General features: G+C 41.9%; 1 protein-coding gene across 1 annotated transcript in view; it reads left to right on the top strand.

Moving 5' to 3' along the window:
- LOC139638164 (ankyrin-2-like) overlaps positions 1 to 23,222 on the top strand; it is a 99,873-nt gene that overhangs the window by 47,279 nt on the left and 29,372 nt on the right. Inside the window, exons 18-39 of the mRNA XM_071512204.1 lie at positions 25 to 123; positions 1,441 to 1,638; positions 3,741 to 3,839; positions 4,088 to 4,186; positions 4,712 to 4,810; positions 4,903 to 5,001; positions 6,017 to 6,089; positions 7,017 to 7,070; positions 9,197 to 9,338; positions 10,333 to 10,344; positions 10,889 to 10,976; positions 12,201 to 12,304; positions 13,589 to 13,627; positions 15,716 to 15,940; positions 17,683 to 17,781; positions 19,614 to 19,768; positions 20,247 to 20,458; positions 20,760 to 20,964; positions 21,070 to 21,166; positions 21,270 to 21,498; positions 22,543 to 22,668; positions 22,868 to 22,990. Coding sequence (XP_071368305.1) covers positions 25 to 123; positions 1,441 to 1,638; positions 3,741 to 3,839; positions 4,088 to 4,186; positions 4,712 to 4,810; positions 4,903 to 5,001; positions 6,017 to 6,089; positions 7,017 to 7,070; positions 9,197 to 9,338; positions 10,333 to 10,344; positions 10,889 to 10,976; positions 12,201 to 12,304; positions 13,589 to 13,627; positions 15,716 to 15,940; positions 17,683 to 17,781; positions 19,614 to 19,768; positions 20,247 to 20,458; positions 20,760 to 20,964; positions 21,070 to 21,166; positions 21,270 to 21,498; positions 22,543 to 22,668; positions 22,868 to 22,990 — 2,676 coding nt within the window. The remainder of the gene's footprint in view (positions 1 to 24; positions 124 to 1,440; positions 1,639 to 3,740; positions 3,840 to 4,087; positions 4,187 to 4,711; positions 4,811 to 4,902; positions 5,002 to 6,016; positions 6,090 to 7,016; positions 7,071 to 9,196; positions 9,339 to 10,332; positions 10,345 to 10,888; positions 10,977 to 12,200; positions 12,305 to 13,588; positions 13,628 to 15,715; positions 15,941 to 17,682; positions 17,782 to 19,613; positions 19,769 to 20,246; positions 20,459 to 20,759; positions 20,965 to 21,069; positions 21,167 to 21,269; positions 21,499 to 22,542; positions 22,669 to 22,867; positions 22,991 to 23,222) is intronic.

A 23,222-nucleotide genomic window follows, 5' to 3' on the forward strand; every position in this document is an offset into this window, starting at 1 on the left:
GCGCTCACCGTCCGTCCCTTACAGAACGGCCTCACCCCGCTCCATGTCGCAGCGCATTACGATAACCAGAAGGTGGCGCTCCTGCTTTTGGACAAAGGAGCGTCCCCCCACACCATGGCCAAGGTGAGAGTCCCCGCAACAGCTTCCCAGTAGAGAGCTCCGGCCACTGTGCTGGGGATGATGGGAAGGCTGATGGTCAACCCAGGAGTGTAGAGTTGATTTCCATGGGCAAGATCTTCCAAACATCTTCCATCTTAGTCATTTAGTCTCATATTTAGTCTTTAAATTGTTTTGGTTTTTTTTGCAATTTTTGCCAATGGGCTGAGATCATTTTACTTGTTTCCAATGCAATGTAGGGTATTTTCTAGAAACAAGTGTATTGCAGTATCTTGAAGAAGACAATCAATATCAAGAAAATGCCTGGAAATGATGAAATGATGTGAGAAAATTCTGGAAACAAGTTGATTTGCATTGGCAACAAGTGAAATCGTTTCACCCAATCAGCAGATTTTCTAATAATAACAATGATTCTCACTTGTTTTAAGAAAAATAAGAATTAAAGGAATAGTTCACCCAAAAATGAAAATTCTGTCATCATCTCCTCCCCCTCATGCCAGTTGAAACACAGGTGAAGTTTGTCCATATAACACACAGGGAGGCTGCAGCACAACTCCATAGCAGCCTTCTCCAAAACAACTGAAGTCAGTGGGGACCAGTTCTTCAGAGTTCCAAAAAGACCTACAGTATATTTACACCATCATTTAGTGCAAATCTTAACTACAGCTGATTGATTTGCAACAAATAATGGTGTATAGGTCTTTCTATTCACAATGTGATTGTTTGGCTGTTTTTGTTTTGGAACTCTAAAGAACTGGTCCCCATTGACTTCAGTTGTTTTGGAGAAGGCTGCTACCAAGTTGTGCTGGCAACCTCCCTGTGTGTTATATGGACTAACAAATTTCACCTGTGTTTCATTTGGCATGAGGGGGAGGAGATGATGACAGAATTTTCATTTTTAGGTGAATTATTCCTTTAAGACTCAATGCTAGACTAAATGACTTGGTACAATGGATACTTTTTGCAGTGTGTGTGCATTTGAGAGAGAGCTTGTGTTGATTGACATACAGTATTTGCACCTACAGTACATGCTAGTATCATGTTGAAAACAATACACATCATTTTTGTCATGTGAAAACCTTGCAACTCTATTCTACCACCCTTGGTCCTTACGAAACCCTTTTGAAAACTCCTTTGGATAAACTAAAAAAAAAGCATGGTTATCAAGCTAAAAAAAAAACGGCTAAAAACAGCTAAGCTAAAAACAATCCATGCCAATTGATTTCTTACTCCTGCAAGGAAAAGTCCCTGCAAGGTTGTCACTGCAATCCCGGTTACGTTCAACTATGACACCGGTTTCTGTCCCCCGTCTGGATCCGACAGAATGGCTACACCCCTCTCCACATCGCGGCGAAGAAGAACCAGATGGATATCGCCACGGTGCTGCTGCAGTACGGGGCGGAGACCAACATCCTGACCAAGCAGGGCGTCACTCCGCTCCATCTGGCCTCCCAGGAGGGCCACGCCGACATGGCCGCCCTGCTCTTGACCAAGGGAGCGCAGATCAACGTCCCCACCAAGGTACGGTAGGAGGCTGGGTGTGTTTTTGAGAAATACGTAAAGGTGCTACATGTAGGATTTTAACATTAATAAAACATTTCCTCATAGGGCTGGGCAATATATCGATATTATATTGATATCGTGATATGAGACTAGATATCGTCTTAGATTTTGGATATCGTGATATCGTGATATGGCATAAGTGTTGTATTTTCCTGGTTTTAAAGGCTGCATTACAGTAAAGTGATGTCATTTTCTGAACTTACCAGACTGTTCTAGCTGTTCTATTATTTGCCTTTACCCACTTAGTCATTATATCCACTATTACTGATGATTATTTATCAAAAATCTCATTGTGTAAATATTTTGTGAAAGCACCGATAGTCATCCCTACAATACTGTCACAATATCAATATCGAGGTATTTGGTCAAAAATATTGTGATATTTGATTTTGTTCAGCCCTATTTCCTCATTGATTTTGAGACATTAGTATACTTGGTGTAAACAATTGAGACCATCGGCGAGAAGACTGGCAATCTGTATCCGCATAGCCGCATTTTACATTATGTGCCACTCGGTCAAATTTGGCGGGAAATCTGCTGGATTGCTTTACGGCACAAATCAGGAAGAGGGCGCTGTAGATGATAGAAGGAGTGGAAGGTTGATGGAAAAAAATCACTTCCAACATTTTTATCCTCCTCAGTGAAGAAAAAGAGAAAACATTTGACCGAAGAAGCAACATCCTCTTTGTAAGAGGAAGCGGATATTTTGAGAAACAACAAACACTAGCATGTAACAATACCACCGGCATGAGATACAGGCTACCAGTCGTCTCGACCCAAAAATATGTGGGTCGACAGTGCTATAGTACTACTATACTACCTTTACTTTTGCAGTACCACTGCAGTACAAAATGAATATAATATTTCTTTGTATTCGACAAGAAACGGACCACCATGTCTTTTTATTTGACAAACTTTTTCCTTCAAGGGAAGATTCAAAGTCTGAGAGCCCAACTCCCCCTTCTCCTTTCCTCTATCCATCAGTTAGGAAACAACAACTAGAAAAAAAAAAAATTATGTTATTCCTAAGATTCCAGACTTTTCAGACACCTTGTAGGATGTGATTGGTTTAAAAAAGAGGGCAAAGGAACTTCCAGTCTATTCTGGATGAATGTCAGTGTTTTGTGCCGTAGAAAGCGGAAGGATTTTAACTAACTGCACTGACAGCCATGGCTTGTCGCGCCCTATATGTCATGCTGAAGTCCCCATCTGTCACACACACATGCCCACACACACCCACACACACACACACACAAGGGTGTTGCAATCGCACACTCATCCATCAATCGCTGCTCCCATTTCCCAGCCGTCAAGCTTTGTCTGCAGCCTAGCAGAAATAGCTGAATTTAACATCTTTAAAAAAACAGTCTTCACCTGTGTCTATCACAGGTCAGGGCTAAGTAGAATAGACCAGTCATTGAAAAAACAACGTCAACAAATACAAAATCAGTAAAAGTGTAGATACTGGCTGTATTCCATGTCAGGCAGGGCTGTGGATTGTGACCAAAAATGCTGACCTTTTGGTAGATAAGTTGCATATTTCCAATTGTATACATAAAAAAAAAAGATCTATCTTCAGATGTTGACATGAGCAGTGAAAGATAGACTAGACAGAGTAATAGACGAGAAGAGGAGTTGTGTAAAAAATCACAGCTAAGGTGTGAAGATTCATAGTTACGGTTACATTTTCATAATAATACAATATTTTACTTCCTTCTATTAATTGCATGCTGTTTAAGAATGGACAGACATGATTTGTAGAAAATGTAGTTGATGTAGTTTGATCCTATATAAGTAAAGAGGAGTGAAGTGTCTCACCCTGGCTGACCTCAATTTGCCTACTGATGGAAAAAACAGATTAGAGAGATTAGCTATAGAAATTTGTGATGTGATGAAATCAGAACCACACTTGCTGTTTTTAGTCAAAAGGCCACACTAGTTGTAGCTGTCACTCATACTTGATTTGACAGGAAAGAGTGGACGGTCTATCCCATGTTTGGGTTTGTTTAGTATTTGCTGTTATGAATAATAATTCTGTGTGTGTGTGTGTGCGCATGCAGAGTGGATTGACCTCCCTCCATCTGGCAGCCCAGGAGGACAAAGTTGCCGTGGCTGAGATCCTGGCCAAAAACGGGGCCAACCTCGACCAGCAGACCAAAGTATGAACAGCGCCGCCTCAACCACATTTCAGTTCTTACATTTGTCATTTTTGTCATTTAGCTGACACTTTAATCCAAATTGGGATCGAAGATAATCTCTCTAAACACCAAGCAATCCATAATTCATCTTCATTATCAGTATTTGTAGAATCTGTCTTTGCAAAGACTTACGTAATGCGTCTCCATATTTTCATGTGTTCTTTATTGAAGTCTAGCCGTTTCTAACTGATTTGCTGTTGTTTTCACAGTTGGGCTACACCCCACTGATCGTAGCGTGTCACTATGGCAACGCCAAGATGGTCAACTTCCTGCTACAGAATGGAGCCAGTGTCAACGCCAAGACCAAGGTACTGAAGCTACAGTGAAATACTCAGGTTTCTAGCACTCAGATAATCATATTATAGCAACTTAAAGGTGCTGTATGTAGCATTTTAACATCAACAAATCATTGCATTTCTAGATGAATTTTGAGATGTTAGTTTAATTAACGCGAACAAGCAAGACCATCAAGAAGATTGGCAGCCTCTACCGGCCTCTACACTGCGTTTTACATGGTGTGCCACTGGGTCAGTTTTGGCGGGAAATCTGCTGGATTGCTTTATGGCACGAAACAGGAAGAGGGCGCTGTTCTTCCAGAGCAAACGGAGCTAAAGCTTTCAGAGTTTCTGGTAATGGCAGATGGTGGAAGGAGTGAAAGACTGATGGAAAAATCACTTCCAACATGTTTATCTTCTTCAGTAAAGACAAAGATGCCAGGGAGGGGGATGGGCAACAGAAACAATCTCTCACAATGTGCCTTTGTTTTTTCCATGTTGTGCCACATATATATTTATTCATCACATTTTTACATTTCTCTATCCTTTCCCTCCCAGAATGGATACACTCCCCTTCACCAGGCGGCACAGCAAGGGAACACACACATCATCAACGTGCTGCTACAGCACGGCGCTAAGCCCAATGCCATCACTGTGGTGAGTAAAGAGACACACACATACACATGTACACACACCCACACACACACACACACACACACGCCACGCTCACTGTGTGTTTTCTCATGCAGAATGGTAACACTGCTCTGGCCATCGCTCGGCGGCTGGGCTACATCTCTGTGGTGGACACACTGAGGGTCGTCACCGAGGAGATCATCACCACTACAACGGTACGCCACACACACACACATACACACACACACACACACACACACACACACACACACACACACACACACACACACCATTTCATTGTCCCATGCAGTTTAATTAAATTCCCATTATAATCTCTAGGTTAACAATAGTGTTATAGACAGCAGGCAGTCTGCGTTGGAATAGAAAAGTACTTTGGTGGAAAATGCAGGCTGTAATATCATGTCATATTGAGTTCCATCAATTCACTAAACTATAAGCTATGGCAGATTCTATGCATCTAATATAATTTACCATCAAATGACTGATAAGACATTTGATCTATGTGATAAATTATTAGTCGTATAAATCACGAAACTATCAGTTTAGAGGGAATATTGGTCCTGAATTCTCCTCTGATGTGATTTTGTTTTTTCTTAGATCTGGCTTCCAAATACATTTCTGGTTATTTTTGCTTGATCTTTCCTCTCCGTTATAATACTAAAAACTATAAGATCAAATTTGGAGGCATGGAGAGTTCCACACCTTAAGACAGTGATTCTCAACCTTTTTCATATCAAGGACCCCTAATTTAGTCCACATTTGGGACATGGACCCCCGTTTGATGAGATTATGTCTCTCGGACCCAAATCTGAGAATATTTTTATTGTTAGATATAATTTTGTCTCGAATTCCATGACTGTCTTTATTGTAGGTAGAGAGATAACAGTGAAACTATGATCAAAATGGTCATTCTTCTACATTTCTCTTGTAAATGAAATAATGCTGAAGTTTAACACTTCTTCAATTTGCTGGGGACCCCCTGGAAGCCCCTCAAGGACCCCTGGTGGTCCCTGGACCCCACGTTGAGAACCACTGCCTTAAGAAACCAATAGTTCTAGGATGGAAAACTGTCTTCTTGACTTGCTGTTCTTGGCCATATCTCTTAGCGTACCATCGCCCACAAACACATAATATATGGACAAAATAACAAGATTCACATAGAATGCGACCCAGGGTTAATGATGTCCGTTTTCTTGCGTGTTGCCATAGACGGTGACGGAGAAACACAAGCTGAACGTGCCGGAGACCATGACCGAAGTGCTGGACGTCTCCGATGAGGAGGGTGAGTCATGCCGGACACCGGAGCCGGCCACCATTAACCCCCTTTCTAGCCCTCCAAATGGAGAGAGACCTTTCGGCGGCATCCCAACTATGTATCCACATGCCCCGCGGATCAGTTGGACCAACCGCATCGACTCCCACAAACCCCTATTTGCGTTTGTTGATTTAGCGGCTCAGCCCGAAATCAGCACCCTAGTTAGCGCCTGTCCTACTTTAACCCAATCATGGGGTGGTGTCCAAACTACGATTAGACCGATATATTGGTGTGGAGGTTCCTTTCTGACCACAGCTAGTCAGTATGTTTTTATTACTAATCAGATGTCGGACCGGCCTCACCCTGCCTTAAATAGCTGCTAACCCACCTAGAATGTCATTATCCTGACAGTGGAGAGTTTTACTGTCCCATGATGGTCTAAATGCTGTTTCAGAGGCCTTTCCACCCTGACAAGAATACAATTCTGGGGGTTTAACTCTGAATCCTTGTCATTTTTTGTCATTTTTAGGTCATGAAAGATACTGAATTTTGGCGATTGATATTGGTATCAAAAGCCTTCAAAACCCCATATGGCACATTCCAGGTGGTTTCTATGGTTCGGAGGCTTTAGGACAGTGGTGGTTTTCATATCAAGGACCCCTACTTTAGTCCACATTATGGCCACGGACTCCGATTTGTCTCTCGGACCCAAATCTGAGAATATTTTTATTGTCAGATATAATTTTGTCCAGAATTCCATGACTATCTGTACTGTAGGTAGAGAGATAACAGTGAAACTATGATCAAAATAATGAAGTTTAACAATTCATCAATTTGCTGGGGACCCCCTGGAATGCCCTCAAGGACCCCTGGTGGTCCCCGGACCCCACGTTGAGAACCACTACTTAAGGAGGCTTTAGGAGGCTAGTGAGTGACTATGCTGTCCGCCCACAGTGTTCGAACCCGACGAAGACGATGTCATGTCAGACGACTCCCTGGATATGGAAGGTATTCAGAATACAGCCATGCGCTCTGAGTGAGGGCTTGCTGTGCTGATTTGAACAGGAAGGGTTGCTGTGACTTGCATGGTGAATGAACTCATAGTAATCGCTGTTTGTTTGGCTAGAATAATAACCGTGGTGTGATGTTTTGGATACAGATAATGCGGAGAAATTGGTTGGAATCTAAAGTTGTATTTCAAGGGGGATTGAGCTGGGGAGAAGTGCAGCTTATTAGGAATTCAGTTATTGCCCAAAGCATCAACACACATACTTTTCCTAATGTACATTAGAGTGCAGAAATGAATGTTGTTTTGATAGTGCAAGATCTTATCCCCTAATGTCAATGCAATGGGTGTTTTTCTCTTTTTTTTTTTACACTTGAAACAATAGCCAGGGGACAGAATCTGGTGGGAAACAACCGAAGATGTGTTTCTCCTCTACAAAGCTACACTCTGTTTTGAAAATGTTTGTCCTCCAGAGAAAATAGGAGAAATCTAGAGCAAAGACACTAAATAAAACAACAAGACTAACCCTTCTAAGTTCTCTGAAAGACTTTACCCAGGGTGTTGTCACTTCAAAGCATATTTCCAGCCCCATAAGGATACATTATGAAATAGTGACTTGAATGCTGCTAAGTTAAACCCCACCACCACTGGATTAGCTTAACCCAGTGGGTATTAATGTTAGTATTATAAAATTCATTCTTTGCAACAGCTGAGAGTTGATGTGTGTGTAGTTCTGGCCAAATTTGGAAACAGTGTAGGAATTTTGCAGGAATATTCCGCGGATGAGTCTGAGGTTTTCCTGAGTACTTTTACCAAAGCAATAAAAAAAAAATTCTAATTCAGCAGTGATGTACTTTCCAGAAGTGAGTTTAAATGTTAGGGGTGTTATAGCAGAAAGAGCACTGGAATCAAGACTGACATTTTGGTAAGCTGTCTGGAAGTAAGTCGTTGCCTGGAATTACATTTACTCTCTTTGACTTTTGCACAGCTGGAGTTCCCACTTCTTCACTAATTCCCTAACAAAAAGTGCCACAGAACGTCCCGAATGCTGTTTTTCATTTGAAGTTCTGTTTGTTTGATCTCCTTCTTATACTCTTCCCTCTCCAGGTAGCCAGTATACTATTGGCACCCGATCATCTCTGTCTAACTACAGTATGTCTCTCACTTGTTCTACTGGCCTAGCATAATGCTTACTGCCAGACCTGGGCCAAAGTCAACTAGAACTCCTATCTGGGAGGATGTATGTATTGTATTGTATGGCTGCAGCCTCACAGACCGCGCTCTCAGGCCTTTGTTGCTACTCCACTATCGCCATCTACTGTTTGTCTTAGTAATTTCAATCAGAAATGTAACTCACATGACGTTATCCTTCTTATACAAGATCTGTGTCTGCAATGCAATGGTCAGTCTTTAAGTTTTTTGTCCTTGTTTATATATTGCCTGAGAGTGGAGGTCTGCAGCCAAACCCCATTGAAATGGTCATATTGCCATGCAAGCTCCATCAGTCCTATGAAATCATAATGACTGGATTCTAATGAGTATTTTGGCCCAGGTTAACCTGCAGCCAGTAGTGATGCTACCCCCTGCTGGACAGTAGTGGTAACAGCAGTAGAGCTTTTTCTCTATGGTATGCCATAGAGACTGCTAACAAAATGCACATCTATTGGATGTCGGATGTTGGGAGAGAATGGAAGAAGAAGAGCTTGCAGCAGTAACTGTTGCTATGCACAAACCAGCATTGAAACTTAAAGGAATACACCAAGTGTTTTGGGAGATTTGGCCCTTAGTCAACTTACCGAGTAAGTGATAAAAATATAGATAGTAAAATCATCAATGTGTCCCCAGTAGATCATTTGCTCCGGTGCTCCATGCTAACATTTTAGCATACATTGCTGAGTGATAGTGGAGCCTGCTATCACTCAACAATGTATGCTAAAGTGTTAGCATGGAGCACCACAGCCAACGATCTACTAAGGACACATGGATGATTTTAGTGTCTATGTTCTTATCACTTACTGGTAAATTGATCAATGGGCTGATCTCCCAAAAACTTGGTGTATTCTTTTAATAAATCTCAATTATCCTCACCCACGAATCTTGCTTCCATCCCTCTCCCCGCTCTCCTAAGGCGACGACACAATGACGGGCGACGGAGGGGAGTACTTGAGGGCCGAGGACCTCAGGGAGCTGGGAGACGACTCCCTGCCTGGACAGTACCTGGACGGAATGAACTACCTCCGCTTCAGCCTGGAGGGAGGACGCACCGACAGGTAAATCAAACACACCCACTCTAATATCAATAATTAGAGTGATCGGGTGCAGAAATAGCAGATGAACGGCCCTTTTGTAGAAAGGCCAAACTCAAGAAAAGCTTAGTTCCATTTCTCTTACGCACTCTCAACAAACTCCCCTTCTGATACCATATACCTACCATATAACTTGATACCATGCTGACATTGGTGAACTTGTTCTTCTTCAACACAGTCTCACAAAATTTCATTAAATGAGCACAAACTCTGAAATGCAGATTACATATTGTGGGCACAAATTATGTGAAGATCATGTTCCTTTGCCAAAAATTGGATTATGTGAGTATAATAGCACTAATTGGATGCCATTTTCACCTGTTTGTCATGTGAAAAGGTTGGCTAATGGTTAAATGTAGGCAGGTAAAACAACTTCTGTTTAGGTTAGGGTTAAGGTTAGGGTTAGGTAACTAAAACAATTTGGTTAAGGTTAGGGGTAAGGTTTTGGTCATGGTTAAATTAGAAAATTCTCTCTCAGGGTATAAAATAAAATTTACCTGGGTCATCAGAGTTGAAGGTAAATGAATCCCCCCCCCCCTCCGCCACCTCCACCTCTACCTGACCTCCACCACCTTACTTCCACCGCTCTATTTCAATGTCTATCGACTGTCTGCTCCTCCACGCACTCCTTTGTGGCGGGGGAAACATGTTCCTCTCACATAAGCATAAGCACATAAGCATTTTACTTACATTTGTAGACATCGTGGTCATTTCATATAATCTTGTAAGACCAGGTTGAGTTTCTTTTTTGATCCTGTTCCTCTGTAATTACTGTCAAATTATATTACTGTTTGTTGTGGATGGCTGATTTACTTACTTATATTTATTTTCCTCTTGAGGACAGTAAACTAAACTAACAAACTGTGTGTGTGTTTTGTGTGTGTGTGTCTATGCAACCACTCCTGCTCATGCTCCATCCTTTCCTCTCTCTGTCTCCCTTGTCATCATGCCTACATAGTCGAATGCAAAGGTATGTGCTGAAGCTGGCCTAACGTTTGGCCTTTATAAATCATCAGCACTAGCTCAGTAGCCTGTGTAGCAAAGTCTCACTATGTGTGTTAGAATGAGTCCGCTCATTTATTAACATTATTTTTTCCTAGTGTACGTTCCAACTCTGCCAGTCCAATACATTTTTTCCATTGTAGTCATGTGATCCAGGCTAGGAAATTAACTTAGTTCTGTAGAGGGCTTCCTGCTTACATGAACCAACGTGCAAAAGGTATTTGGAAGTGTTTATGAGGCGATTTATCAAAGTGGCAACCTTCACACACGTTTCACGCTCTCACCCCGCTTGTATAAATAGATTGTCCCGCTTTACAATTTTCCATGCTTTTTCTTCCAGGGGCATTTTATTTAATACACCCCCTTATCCCAATTTCTGGGACTAGTTATAAGCTTTCAGTGGTGAATAGTGGTGAACTATTCCTTGTTAATTTCCTACCCTGGTGTGATCTGTGTTGTTTCCATGATTGGCTCCATCAGCCTCACCTCACCTCTCTTCTTCTCTGCTCCAGTTCGGACAGGTCCTTCACCCCCACCCACCACAGCTACTACTCCCCTAAACATGAAGGCATGATGGATGAGATGCTCACCAGTCACCAGGTACAGTACGGGGCCAGGGCTGTCACAGCTGAAATAGATTTTTCATTAATTCTATTGGGATTTGTTTTATCTTTGTGAAGCTACAGTTAGCTACAGCCTGGAGAAGTAACACAGCTGTTGATTACATATTAATCATATCATTGATCAACACTACACTGGTAGTATGCATGACTAGTAGTTAAAAGAGCAGTGGTGGAAGAAGTACTCAGATCTTTTACTTAAGTAAAAGTATAAATACCATAGTATAAAAATACTCTGTTACAAGTAAAAGTCCTGCATTCAAAATGTTACTTAAGTAAAAGTGCAAAAGTATTAGCATCAAAATGTACTTAAAGCAACAAAAGTAAAAGTACTCATTATGCAGAATGGCCCATTTCAGAATAATACAGTATATATTATATTATTGAATTATAATTATTGATGCATTAATGTGTAAGCATCACTTTAATGTTGCAGCTGGAAAAGGTGGGGCTGATTTCCACTACTTTATATACTGCTGGGTAGCTTACAGTAATCTGTAATAATACATCACAATTTATTAGTTGATTATATTTTGTATTAATCTGAATCTGCAAAGTAACTAACTTAAGTTATCAAATAAAGGTAGTGGAGTAAAAATTACAATATTTCCCTCTGAAATGTAGTGGAGTAGAAGTATAAAGTAGCATAAAATGGAAATACTCAAGTAAAGTACAAGTACCTCAAAATTGTACTTAAGTACAGTATTCAAATAAATATACTTAGTTACTTTCCACCTCTGTTAAAGAGTAACTAAATGCCAAACCCAAATCTGTGTAAACCGTGATATCTGATGGTAAATAGCATGCTACTGAAATGGCCATCTGCTATTGGCTGATCTTTGGTGCCAGGTGATATCACCTTCAATAGAGTACAACAGGTGGTGACATCACCTGGCACCAAAGATCAGCCAATGGCAGATGGCAATTTCAGTAGCACGCGTTTTACCTTTAGATGTCAGGCTTTACACAGATTTGGGTTTGGTGTTTAGTGACTCTTTAACTATACTCAATCAGTGTATCAGTTAATAGGCTAATTAGCCTCCATTTACTAACTATGTTATTATCATCCTGGGTTTCAATGGAGAGTTTTGGTGTCCCATGATGATGTAAATGCTGTTCCAGAGGCTTTTCCACCACTTCAATCAGTATAGCGGCACGCGGTAGCTAGTCGTCGTCTAACAAGAGACTCTTTGTGGGACGGCAGGTTTCGTTGCTCGCCAGGGAAAACGAGAGGGATTCGTACCGGCTGAGCTGGGGCACGGAGAACCTGGACAACGTGGCTTTATCCTCCAGCCCCATCCACTCTGGGTAGGTACAGCCAGTCTGGGAGGAAACCATGCAGCAAACATGCCAGGAAACTTACATATACCTACCACAAGACCTCATACTCTTATGTGTTGAACATGATGTATAGCAAATGGAGAGAGGCTGAAACACGTTCATTGTTTGAATACATAAGCATGCACACACACACACACATTTGAATCACACACAAACACACACACTTAGTAATGATATTCATGAATATGCATAATCACAATTAACCCACTCTTATCAAGGCCCTCATAGCCGAGCTGTTATCAGGTGCTAAGTAGTTAATTCTACTCAATCATACTATCAGTTAATTGGTTAATTAGCCTCCATTTACTAACCCTGTCTCTAGCTACTTCCCTAATGCTTAATGTGCTTTCTCTCACTTGGCAGCTGTTACTGGGAATATACTGGACCCCTACAGCTCACATAAAGATATTTAGTGTGTTATTGTTTTGGAACAAAATCATGACCTCTTGTAATCCGCCTGTAATCCTCCTCTTTTAAGCAGCTTTAGACAGTAAAACAAGTATGTAATGAGTAAGATAATGCGGTAACACTTTACAATAAGGGTCGCTAAGATAAGGGTTAGTTAATGCTTAATAAGCATCAACTAACCCTTAATTAACAGTTAACTAATGTGTCTGGTAATCATTTACTAATGGTGTTCATGTTAACTAAGGTATTCATTTATACATTATTTAATAGTCATCTTTATAAACTATCAAATAATGTATAAATTAATACCTTAGTTAACATGAACACCATTAGTAAATTACACATTAGTTAACTGTTAATTAAGGGTTAGTTAATGCTTATTAAGCATTAACTAACCCTTAACTTAGTGACCCTTATTGTAAAGTGTTACCGATAATGCTTATTTGTCACTGACGGACTATGAGTGTCTTCTGGATGTTCTTGCAAGATTATATAATATGCATTGTGATACATGGTGGGTGTAGTGTTGTCACCGTACCGGAATTTTCACTTGGACACCACTACTAATTTTAATATCTAAAAACTTGTTACTACTACGATCCCATGACAAAGTGACCAGTATTGAAATTGGGGTTAGCGTGACAACACTAGGCGATCGGGGCTGGAAAAGTCTTTGATCAGAGGTTGCTTCCAAAACACTGTTATCACTCATTTACTCTTTTCTTTATTCTGTATTTCTCATGCTTGCCCTGTTCTTTCTCTCTGTGTTCTCTCTTTCGGACTCTGACTCGTTTCTGGTTGACTTTTTTCTTCCTTCCTGTCTGATGTGGTTGTTGTTTTCAGCCATTCCTCTCCGTGCCCTGATCATGGAGACCACAGCAGGTGACCCTCTGCACCTTGGCTTCATCATTGTCCTCCTCCTCCTTCTCCTCCTCCTCATCTGCATTGTGCTCTTCCTCCCCTCACAGTGTGCTCTCCCGGTGGAGAGATGTTTGTGTTTGTTTGTGCCGCTGTCCCTTCACCTACGTCGCCTCATTGTATCTTTCTCTTTGGGGTTTGCTAGGTCAGTTATACATCTTGAGTCAGTCTCTCTGGCTTCTACTTTGAATTTGACTGGAATCAATCGGACGTGGCGTATCATTTTAACCTGAAAATGAGCAGGTCAAAATGCCAATCCTTGCTTCAAATGTCATATCACAGAGGAAATGTGACAGATAATGTGATATGGTAAGTTAAGAGAAGCTACCACTGAGTTGTGGATTTCAAGGAATAAAGACAAGGCAACCCAAGAGATGCCAAGAGGCGGCAAAGGTTTAGGACATACTTGTTTATTTCACAGAATGTCTTGTGAATTGTGCATTGCCACTAACAGATGTCTATCATTGTTCCATTTTAGCCCTGAGTGACTCTTTGGCAAAACACAATATCCAAGAACAATATAGTGTACCAGCAAGGACAATCACTTTAGAACTCATCTCCTTGTATTTCCTCAAGCAAACAATTGTCTCACTTCCATCGGATTGATGTATTGTCTTTCAATCAGTTGACAAACTAGAAAAGTTTGTCCTGTTTGCTTGCCATGTTGCGCAAAGCCTCTGTGGCTTGTTTCAGTCATGGAGGGCAAAAAGCTGCCATGTTTGTCCTCTAACAATTTTGCTGGCCATGTTGCTGAATTCGATAACAAGTGTTTTTACGTCTCTGTGTGGTTTTCACATTGTGTTGTTTGCGTTACTGAAATCACTACAAGGGCATCTTGAGCTAGAATTAGATATGGTATCATATTATCACCTCATCACACCCACAACCCCCCTCATTGAGATCTGTGATCCATATTTGTCACTTTGCATGGGGTGTGTGCAATGTCAAGGACATCTTAGTCTCAGGCTATGAAGTCAGTTTGACTTGTTTTACACTTTCTATGAAGAAAGCTTAAAGCAATACACCAAGATTTTTGGAGATTGACCTGCTCAGCTTCCCTGTTAAGTGATGAGAAAATAGACGCCTTGTTTCCTCGATAGATCATTGGCTCCGGTGCTCCATGCTAACACTTAAGCAAAGGCTATAGGTTAAGTGATAGGCTTCATGCTATAATTTTAGCATACACTATGTTGAGTGATAGTAGGCTTCATGCTATCACTTTAGCATACACTATGTTGAGTGATAGTAGGCTCCATGCTAACACTTTAGCGTACACTATGCTGAGTGATAGTAGGCTCCATGCTAACACTTTAGCATATACTACATTGAGTGATAGTATAGGCTCCATGCTAACACTTTAGCATATACTATATTGAGTGATAGTATAGGCTCCATGCTAATACTTAAGTGAGAAGACTGGCCTCATTCAGAAACTGTAAAAATGAATGATGTGGCCAGGTTTATTTTGGGAACTATTTCAGATGAGCAAACACGTATTCATCCACTGTGCAGTGATTTTTAACTGTACACAGTTTCCCATCACTCTCCACCTTCACTTCCTATGGAAAAAAAGTAGTCTCTGCTAGTTTAAAAAGTTACATTAGTTTTGTGTACTACACAAAACTGCCAGACTTAGTCGCAAAATTGCTTACCATTTAGCTTTAGAGCTGGCACAATTTCTCATTTTCTCGTATTTGAGATCATGCTAGAGGCCTACTAGCTCAACATAGTGTATGCTAAAGTGTTATCATGGAGCCTACTATCACTCAACATAGTGTATGCTAAAGTGTTAGAATGGAGCCTACTATCACTCAACATAGTGTGTTCTAAAGTGTTAGCATGGAGCCTACTATCACTCAACATAGTGTATGCTAAAGTGTTTAGCATGGAGCACCAGAGCAAACAATCTACCAAGTTGATTTAGGTGTCTACTTTCCCATCGCTTAATAGTTAAATTGACCATGAAAACTCCCCCAAATCCCCCAAAACTTTATTCCTTTAACTCCTGTAAGCATTTTTCTCCATATCCACTGTCCTCCTCTTCCGCCTCAGCTTCCTGGTCAGCTTCATGGTGGACGCCAGGGGCGGAGCCATGCGCGGCTGCCGGCACAACGGCCTGCGCATCATCATCCCGCCCAGGAAGTGCAGCGCACCCACGCGGGTGACGTGCCGGCTGGTGAAGAGGCACCGTCTGGCCACCATGCCCCCCATGGTGGAGGGCGAGGGCCTGGCCAGCAGGCTCATCGAGGTCGGGCCCTCCGGAGCCCAGTTCCTCGGGTAAGACTGCAGCACGGACGGACGGGTGGATGGAGGGATGGATGGATGGAAATTAGGGGAGAGGGGAAAGGACACTGTAGGAATGTGTAGAGGGAGGTAGTGAAGGAGACATTGAGTTGAATGAAGGGAAGGGAAGGGTAGAAGGAATAAAAGAGTGTTGCATGCAGAGACTAATGGAAAGAGAGAGGAGAGAGAAAGAGAGGTGGAAACAGAACAACACTTCCACCACCTGCATGAACTATGAAGAAGTAAGAAGAAATAAGAGAAACGTATCTTCCTAAATTCAAACTAAATATGTAGTATTTTTGAAAACCTTTCCCCAGGCAAAATATGTATTAACTTAAATTTCAGACAGAAGGGACATTAACAATGGAAAAATGAGATGAATATCATATGTCCTCTGATTTATGAATCGATTGATATTATTGGACCATTTGTTGTTGTTAATGTCACACCGTCATGATTGCCAACTGAATCTGGTTATGGTTATTGATTTTGTTTTGGCTTTCATATTTTCAAGTACTTTCATATTTCATGCCAATAAAGCACCTTCAAATTGATATTGATAAAGTTAACTGAGAAATGTGAGAGGAAGGAAAAAAGAGAGAAAGGGGTCCAAAAAGATCTTGAATGAGAGAGAACGCATGAGAGGGAATGGTATCAGCACAGGGTATTGATAATAATTTGTATTCCTTTTAATGAGAAGCTCACAACTTGCTGCCCTTTCATATTTTTCAGATTAATTTACCCCTGCCTCTGCCTTACTAAAACTGTTTCTATATCTGCCCTTGCTTTTACCCAGCGCCAGGGATCTGTCAATCTTTGCTCTTCAGCATGCCTTGTTTTCTTTCATAACAGCTGCAGTCTAACTCTTTACAACCCTCTCCCTCACCCTTGAGAAAAAGCTATTTCGATTAACTCCGCCTTCAGTAAATCGCACCATGATTGATTTGATATGTAGCCTGATTTCTCCGCTGCACTGCCCCCTGCTGGTAATGTTTGAGATAGCATATGAAAACATTCATACTAGGGTTAGACAGATATATGGGTTTGCCGATTATTTAAATTATTATATCAAATTATATAAAGACAATTATTTAATAAACTTCCAATCAGGAGCAGGTAAACAATCGTTTTAGGCAAAAGTCTTCTTCAGAAAAGTGTTCCCCTGCTGCTGCTTTTGAGTGCTACTCCCTATTTCTTGAATGAGTTGTGCTTGATGGATTCAGCACCAGCTCCTTTTGGTTGTGTGCAAAGTTTCTGAATATTTATACCATAAATCATTCCAGTGTGGTATAGGAGGATTTTACTCAACAGTCTGTAAAACCTGCAATGAAACCTGCTTCACCCTTCCTTAAGGAACTGCTAACCCATCTGAAATAATTTCACTAGACTGGGATTCAATGTTTTACAGTCCCATGATGCGTTTTCCTCATAGATGCGTTTTCCTCATAGATGCAGAAATATTTAAATATTTTTTAAGATATTGAATATTGTCGTAAAATTGTACTCATATTTAAATCTGCAGCTTCAATCCAAAAATATCTGGATCATTATCAGCCTTCAAAAACCCATATTGATCGAACCCTAGTTCATACAATAAACGGTATAGCGTCTTTTTAATTGTGCCCAAAGTGTTACAGATGAGTCCCCAAGGTTTCTCTCCTCTTGCACCCAACCCAAACACTGTGTGTGCTCTTTCTTCCTCACTGCTGCGTATGGACGCTTGGTCGATCATACAGTAAACTCCACCTCCCCACCGCCCCTCCACCTCTTAATGAGGGAGAGAGTTTGGTTAGCCGAATTCTCCAGCTCGGCCCGCCGGGGACAAAATTCCTTGGGTAGGGGAAAAAAAATCAAAAATCAACAGTAATGCATATGAAACAATCCATGGATGCCGGTCTCAGTATTTTCTTTTACGAACCCTTCCTTTTGATGTTATGTTTTGTGGTTTTTATGCTCCTATGCCCTGTGCTAGCGTCTTGTGCTGCACTTTGCCTGGTAGTTTTTGCACTCTAGACATTACACGGCTGTAACATTACATTGCTGTTTCTGTTTTTTTCAGTCCTTCTTTTTCTGCCTAGCCTTTTCCATTCCTGTGTTTGGCTTTGTATGTTTTAGTGCTCCCCGTTTGCGTAATGGTTTTTAGTTAAAGGATAAGTCCTGTTATTTTCATGTGAGGTTTAGATGGTTCTTTGGCCTGAGAGTAGTTAAGGAATCAGATGAAACTAGAATGCATGGTTTGGTTCTCTGGTAGTAGCCACACAAATCATGCAAATAGTAGTCACCGCTAATGTGAAATGAATGGGAGACAACTGTGACATGTCATGTAATTCTTGGTGAAAACACCTTAAAGGACATGTTACATGTTACAATAGAAGTACCACCAAATCATCTCTTGCGTCTCTGGTAGATATCTCTATCCTGTGCACTTGCTAATGCATTAGCATACAGTACGTTAAGTGCCCACTGGCGACTAGCATTGTCTCGTGTAAGAAAATAGACCTTTTAATAATGCAGAGTTAGTGTTTTCTGCCAATCATCTTGTCACATGGAAAGTTAGCCAATGGGCCAATTTCCCAATAAGTCTGTGTAGTCCTTTAAAGCTGCACTCGGCAATATTTTGACGTAAAAATACATCAAGTCTAAATCACGAATTAGGTCTGAAACAGAGAAGAGTCTCGCATCCTCACTAAATGAGACCCTGTGGATTTGCCTGATTTTCCCAAATAAATTTCAGGTGTCGGGTAATGTCACTGATTAGAAATCTTCTCAGTGCACAGGAAGTGACAAATCAAAATTTCTAAGCAAAATACAAAACTTTTTTCTAAACAGCAGCAAACTAACACTTGGTGAAGCTTCAACAATGGGTGAAGCTTCCACAATTTCCACCAATTTAGGTCCAATGACTTCACAGTTTACTGGCATCACATGACGTGATTTCTAGGTAATGAAGTCCTTCAAACTCAAAAATCAAAGATTTATCGCTGCCACTTGGAGACGCCAATGTGCCAATGCCAAGTTGTCTAATGCAGATTTAAATCATCGTATATCAAAGACTTTATTATATACTCTCAGGCCAAAGAACCATCCAAACATCACATGAAATATCAACAATTATCCTTTAATGGCTGTGTTTGTCCCTTGGTGGATGGTACTCAGTTTGGCATGCTTTCCATAGATGTGTTGTAGCTAGATTGTTGTGATTGTGCACGTCAGGTAAGTGTTAAGCCTGATGAATGCAAACACTGGGGCTGTAGTAAAGACCACCTTAGTTGAGTTCAAGTTAATTCCAAGACCAGGTCCAGCCAAGTTCTAGTCAAGCCCAGGCCCAAAAGACGGATTCTAGTCAAGACGGATTCTAGAGCAAATCAAGTCTTAAGGATCAACAGAGATGCTTAAATTGTGTTGGGCAGAAAATAAACAAAGCTGGACCAGGTAGAGAAAAATGTATCTCTGAAAATTTGTAGATGGGCAGAAAGTCAAGTAAAGTCAACAAGTTAAGTCAAGTCCACAACCAATAATGGCAGAGACCAAGATGAGGCTGAGTCAAAATAGGCCAAGCCTAAGACGTCTTGAGACTCAAGTACTACAGCCCTGGCAAGCACACACACCTATACATACATATGCACAGTACACATTCGCTCACGCTGCCCGCCCTCTACCCTTCCAGTCCGGTGATTGTGGAGATCCCCCACTTTGCCGCCCTGAGGGGGAAGGAGAGGGAGCTGGTGATCCTGAGGAGTGAGACCGGAGAGAGCTGGAAGGAGCATCACTGTGAACATACCCAGGAGGAACTCAACCAGATACTCAACGGCATGGACGAGGGTGAGCATCTGATGTCATCAGCGCGAGACACCCCGGCGAATCGAGGTTGATCAGATCTCTCGAATCGAGGTTGATCAGATCTCACCTAGTTGCCCTAATTTTTCAATAATGGAGGATAACTGAAATTCATTGATTTTCTGAGATCTGATTGGAACTATTGGAAGGGACAGCTTGGTCCTTGCCTTTAGTTATGCTAAAAATGTATGATCTCAGTGTAGAATGCTGACAAGCCATTTTGCCATTTTTTGAGTTTAACTTAAGTGCCAATACAGAATCTGTCACCCCATACACTGACAAGTGCTTAATGTAGAAAAATAATAGTCTAAAATGCCCAAGTATCCCTTTAAGAAATGAGGCAGCATGAGGAAAAACTGCTTATGAGCCGAGCAAAGTAGGTCAAAACAGAAAAAAATAAATATTCTGTTCATACTATCACGAACGTCCGTAACACCTAACACTCAATGGTTCCCTCCTCTAGAGCTGGACACACCGGAGGAGCTGGAGAGGAAGCGCATCTGCCGCATCATCACCAGAGATTTCCCACAATACTTTGCGGTGGTGTCGCGTGTCAAGCAGGACAGTAATCTGATTGGTCCTGAGGGAGGCATCCTGAGCAGCACTGTCGTGCCCCAAGTCCAGGCAGTTTTCCCTGAGGGGGCTCTCACCAAGAGGATCAGGGTCGGCCTGCAGGTAATGGACAAAAGCATGAAGAGGCATAGCCTATGGTCATGCAAATGATCTTAGGTGCAGGGTCTTTCTATAGTTTAGGGATTAGTCAGTTGACACGCCTGGTGCAAAGTGCAGTGCAGCCAACATTTTGTTCAGGCAACCATCTTCAGTGCATGACTGTAGCTTAGATGTTAACCCTCTTTAGGATTGCAAAAGGTAAAAAAAAACATTGCCATTGTATTTTATCCATTGTATACAAGTGCAGATGGCATATTGAGACACTGTAACATACATTTCTTGCCTACTCTCTGTACTCTCCCAGGCCCAGCCCATGAATGTGGATGTGGTGAGGAAGATCCTGGGCAACAAGGCCACCTTCAGCCCCATCGTCACCCTGGAGCCCCGCAGGAGGAAGTTCCATAAGCCCATCACCATGACCATCCCCGTCCCCAAGAGCAACTCCGACCCGGTGGTCAACGGCTTCGGAGGGGACACCCCCACCTTACGACTGCTCTGTAGTATCACTGGTGAGAGAGCAGACCCACACACACACAGACACACAGGCATCCATGCATAGACCAATGCACACACAGACTTGAATGTCTTCATTTTGTGTTTGTGTCCATTTGCAGGTGGAACAACACCCGCCCAATGGGAGGATATAACAGGAACCACGCCATTAACATTCATCAACGACTGTGTCTCCTTCACCACCAATGTGTCTGCCAGGTACCACAAAAAAAATTGTTAAAGTAGTTTGTGACATCCCGCTACTCTAATTGTTGCAGTACCCACACTCACCATTATTTTCCGATCCTGCTCTGCTTTCTAGGTTCTGGCTGATCGATTGTCGGCAGGTCCAGGAGTCTGTCAATTTCTCCACTCAGGTGTACCGGGAGATCATCTGTGTCCCCTACATGGCCAAGTTCGTCATCTTTGCCAAGACCCACGACCCCATCGAGGCCCGCTTGCGCTGCTTCTGCATGACCGACGACAAGATTGACAAAACCCTGGAGCAGCAGGAGAACTTCACCGAGGTGGCCCGCAGCCGAGACGTAGAGGTGAGGACACCAGGAGGGAAGGAACCTATAGAGGAGGTGTGATGGACAGAGGGATGTAGGTGTAGAGGATGTGGAGGGGACAGCAGAGGAGCTTAAGAACTTCACAATGGAGAAAAACATTCAAAAAGGGACGAATACAGGCTTTGCAGTTATGTCACAAATCTTGTAGCAGCCATGACTGGCACTATCATTGGAGAAGGCTAGGCACAAATACTGGCTAAATGAGTTCCAAATGTAGTAATGTAGGTTACTGTGACACAGTAAACTGTCTTGTCTTTAGCCCTAGTCTCTGCTCCAAAACACTGAACAAACTGTTAGCTAGCTAACTAACCAGCAACTTTAGCAAAGCAATCAATGTTAATGTTAGCATGTGAGTACCTAATAGCCACTACTGATGCTAGCTTCTACTAGATGTGTGTGCAAATCAGACAGTGATGGTTAGCTGACAGGATCTAACCTGACACGCCAGATGGTTTGTTACACAGAACCATCTGGGAAGTCGTCCTTGGAAACTGTTTGGAAAAGGGCAGGCACTTTCAAAAAATACTTGACAGGTGATTGGATGAACCATCTGTCTATCACCGTCTATCACGGGCTAACTTCAACCAATCAGATCAACAAACCATATGACGTAGTAGGACAGCACCGAAGAGGAAAGACAACAACAAACTATGTAGTTAGCATGTCGGTAGACGATTCTTGCCGTCTTTGTAAGGAAAATGTGCGCATAAAGGGCACTCTTACTCTCCAGTTCAGAAATAACTGATGTTATAGCAGCATCTACGCTAGCCTCTTTAGGAGCCGCCATTGTTGTGAACGAACAGTCACTTCTCGCTGTCGTCACACCTAAACCACGCCCATAGCTGCCCTCATAGGATGCTGATTGGTCCGAACCACTGTGGTTCGGCCACAAACGCATAACTTGAAGCCTGGCAAGATGGATTCTCGCGTGATTGTGATCTCGCGAATCCAGCTGCCTCGCAAGGTAAGACAGGATCATCATCATCAACCTTTATTTAAATATCTTCCCTTTATTCTTCCTAGGTCCTGGAAGGCAAACCTATCTATGCAGACTGCTTTGGCAACCTTGTCCCTCTCACCAAGAGTGGCCAGCACCATCTCTTCAGCTTCTTCGCCTTCAAAGAGAACAGACTAGCACTCTTCATCAAAGTGAGCAGTGTTACTTATTTGTTCATTTCACACACAAACAGACACAGACTTTCTTATTTCACTGCAACAAGTATCAAAGAAAATTTATCATATCACATTACCCTCATTGTATATAACGCTTTAATTAGACTTTGTCCTAACAGTTGGCTGACATGTTGATTATTTTCCTGACTAATGCTGAGCTGCTTGGCTGTTGTAGATCAGAGACAACACTCAGGAGCCATGTGGGCGTCTGTCCTTTATGAAGGAACCCAGGAACTACAGGTCACTGACCCCAAATGCCATATGCAACCTCAACATCACTCTCCCATCATACTCCAAGGTAAGGCAGCTACATTGTTGTTGTACTCTTCAATACAGGAAGCTTTGTGTTCAGTATCTAGTTAGTTCCTATAAGTACGACTGGTTGTTGACAGCTTTAGCTTCACATTTAAAACAGTTTAATGATTGATTGTTACTGCACAATAATTGCCAAAACATAACGTCAGTTCTTTTCTACTCAGATATTCCTAACTATAAATAATTTTTCTTATATTAATGTTGGACATCTTAAG

The sequence above is a fragment of the Centroberyx affinis genome, unplaced genomic scaffold (genome assembly GCF_046629955.1).
Source record: "Centroberyx affinis isolate AG114_WGS23_722 - 3 ecotype Tasmania unplaced genomic scaffold, CSIRO-AGI_Caff_v1 ptg006156l_1, whole genome shotgun sequence".
NCBI lineage: Eukaryota > Metazoa > Chordata > Actinopteri > Beryciformes > Berycidae > Centroberyx > Centroberyx affinis.